Genomic DNA, 1,826 nt, shown 5'->3' with positions numbered 1-1,826 from the left:
AAAACTGGTTCAGGGCGTCTTAACATGCTTTCTGAGCTGGATATCCAACCAACTAGGCAAATGCATGCGATATCCGTACATTACGGACTACTCACCGTCTTTTGTTGATTATCACAACAAACGAAAGGAATATGAACTTGATATAATATGAGGCCGAGGTATAATAGTGAAGGTCACCACTGTCTTAAATCATCTGATACGTATTTTCCTCCGCTAACTTAACGATAACAGAGTACTAAATTAAGTACAACGCTGTCGACGAAAAAATGTCTTAATGGCCCCCTCTTTCTCCTGCTACCGTTAGGCTTTCATGTTCTTGATTTCTTCATGGTTTTAAATCGATCTAATAAGTGGTTCGGAACTCTAGGTATTCAGATAGTGTGTTCTATTGGAATAATACAAGCGAATAAGTGCAATCTAACGCACCATTGAAGGCTGCTAGCTACTAGTAACGTCGGACTGGGTTGGGTCGGTCTTGTGCATCACAAATTCATCTTGAACGGTCTGGCCCGAGCTCAAAATATACTCCCATACCAGCGTCGTGCGATTCGCCTTCAACATCGAGTACCCAAAATGTTCATAGTCCGACACGGCGTTCCACGACGCAGTGTGCGTCGGTGAGAAGGATAGTCCCTCGGACTGACCAGCTCCACCCGTTAGGATATGTACCGGGGCTTGAGGGTTGTCGTACACCTTGTAGTCTTTAGAAACGCCGTCCAGTATAGCCTTGTTATTCGCGATCGGCAAATGCCGTTCATAGTAGTGCTTGTGGCCTGTCAGCACCACGTCAACCTTGTATTTGAGTAATAGATCTTCAAATGCTGCCTGAATCTTTGCAGTGTGGTCGATGGGAACGTCGTTTTCAGAATTGAGGACGCTATAGATCGGACGGTGCATGCCAACGAAAATCCACGGTACATTCGCTCGGTTGGCTTCTGCCTTCTTGAGATCTGCTTCGATCCAACTCAATTGGTCGCCAAATTTACCATTATCGGTCCATGCAGTAAATACGTTCGCTGGTGCATCTGGATAATCGGACTCTGACGATACCGAAGTAAAGTGAATTGGACCATGGTCAAAGGAATGCCACATGTTCAATGTCCCACCACTCTCCTCGTATGGCATTTTGAACCGTGTGTTATACGCCGTATAGTTTCCCAACGCTTTGCTCTTCGTGCGAGAGGCTTGACACCTCGGTGAGTGGCATTCGGCCTCGTGGTTCCCAACCAAAACCATGTACGGGACACTACTCATCAGAGGCATCAACGAGTTCATCCACTTGTTGTAAACTTCTTCATAGAAGAAACCAGCAGCTTGTTTCACCTCCAAGAAGTCGTTGTCAGCGTACGAGATGTCGCCGATATGGTAGAGAAGATCGATGTCATCGGACGTCAGCTTGTTGACGGCAGCGATGGTATCAACCGAGTTCTCGCCGTCCCCGAGATCGCCGTAGATCAACACGTTGAAAGAACTATCGTCCGTTGCAGGTCGTGCTGTGATGAATGAACTTACATCGCTTGTGTACTTCTCGTCGCCTCTGCTGCCGACCTTGTAGAAATATTTAGTACGCGGTTTAAGACCTGTAATCGTCGCGTGGTGGTGGAACAAATTGTACTCATCGTCGCTGTAGTAGCTATCACTAGATACAGGTGTATCGACCAATTCCAGCGAATCCTCTGAGCTCCCGACCCAGACGGAACTATCGCTCACGTCCTCGAATGTTGCCCACGACACTGTCATAGCCGTGCCGACTTTCGCTCCTGCGAACGCCAAGTGAATCTGTTGCGGGTAAAAGTTCACACCGTCTTTGACACGACAGGACTGGT

General features: G+C 47.5%; 1 protein-coding gene across 1 annotated transcript; it reads right to left on the bottom strand.

Annotated features, from left to right (window-relative positions):
* Positions 1–438: 438 nt before the first annotated feature.
* On the bottom strand, positions 439–1,740 carry PPTG_16003 (hypothetical protein; the record flags this gene model as incomplete). The annotated part of the gene is made up of 1 exon (XM_008912793.1): positions 439–1,740. One exon carries the CDS (start codon positions 1,738–1,740, stop codon positions 439–441), a length of 1,302 nt encoding a protein of 433 aa, XP_008911041.1.
* Between the last annotated feature and the right edge of the window lie 86 nt (positions 1,741–1,826).

This window comes from Phytophthora parasitica (assembly GCF_000247585.1).
Source record: "Phytophthora parasitica INRA-310 unplaced genomic scaffold supercont2.49, whole genome shotgun sequence".
NCBI lineage: Eukaryota > Oomycota > Peronosporomycetes > Peronosporales > Peronosporaceae > Phytophthora > Phytophthora nicotianae.
Note: the sequence above shows the minus strand (reverse complement) of the source record. Positions and strands in the feature narration are given on the sequence as shown.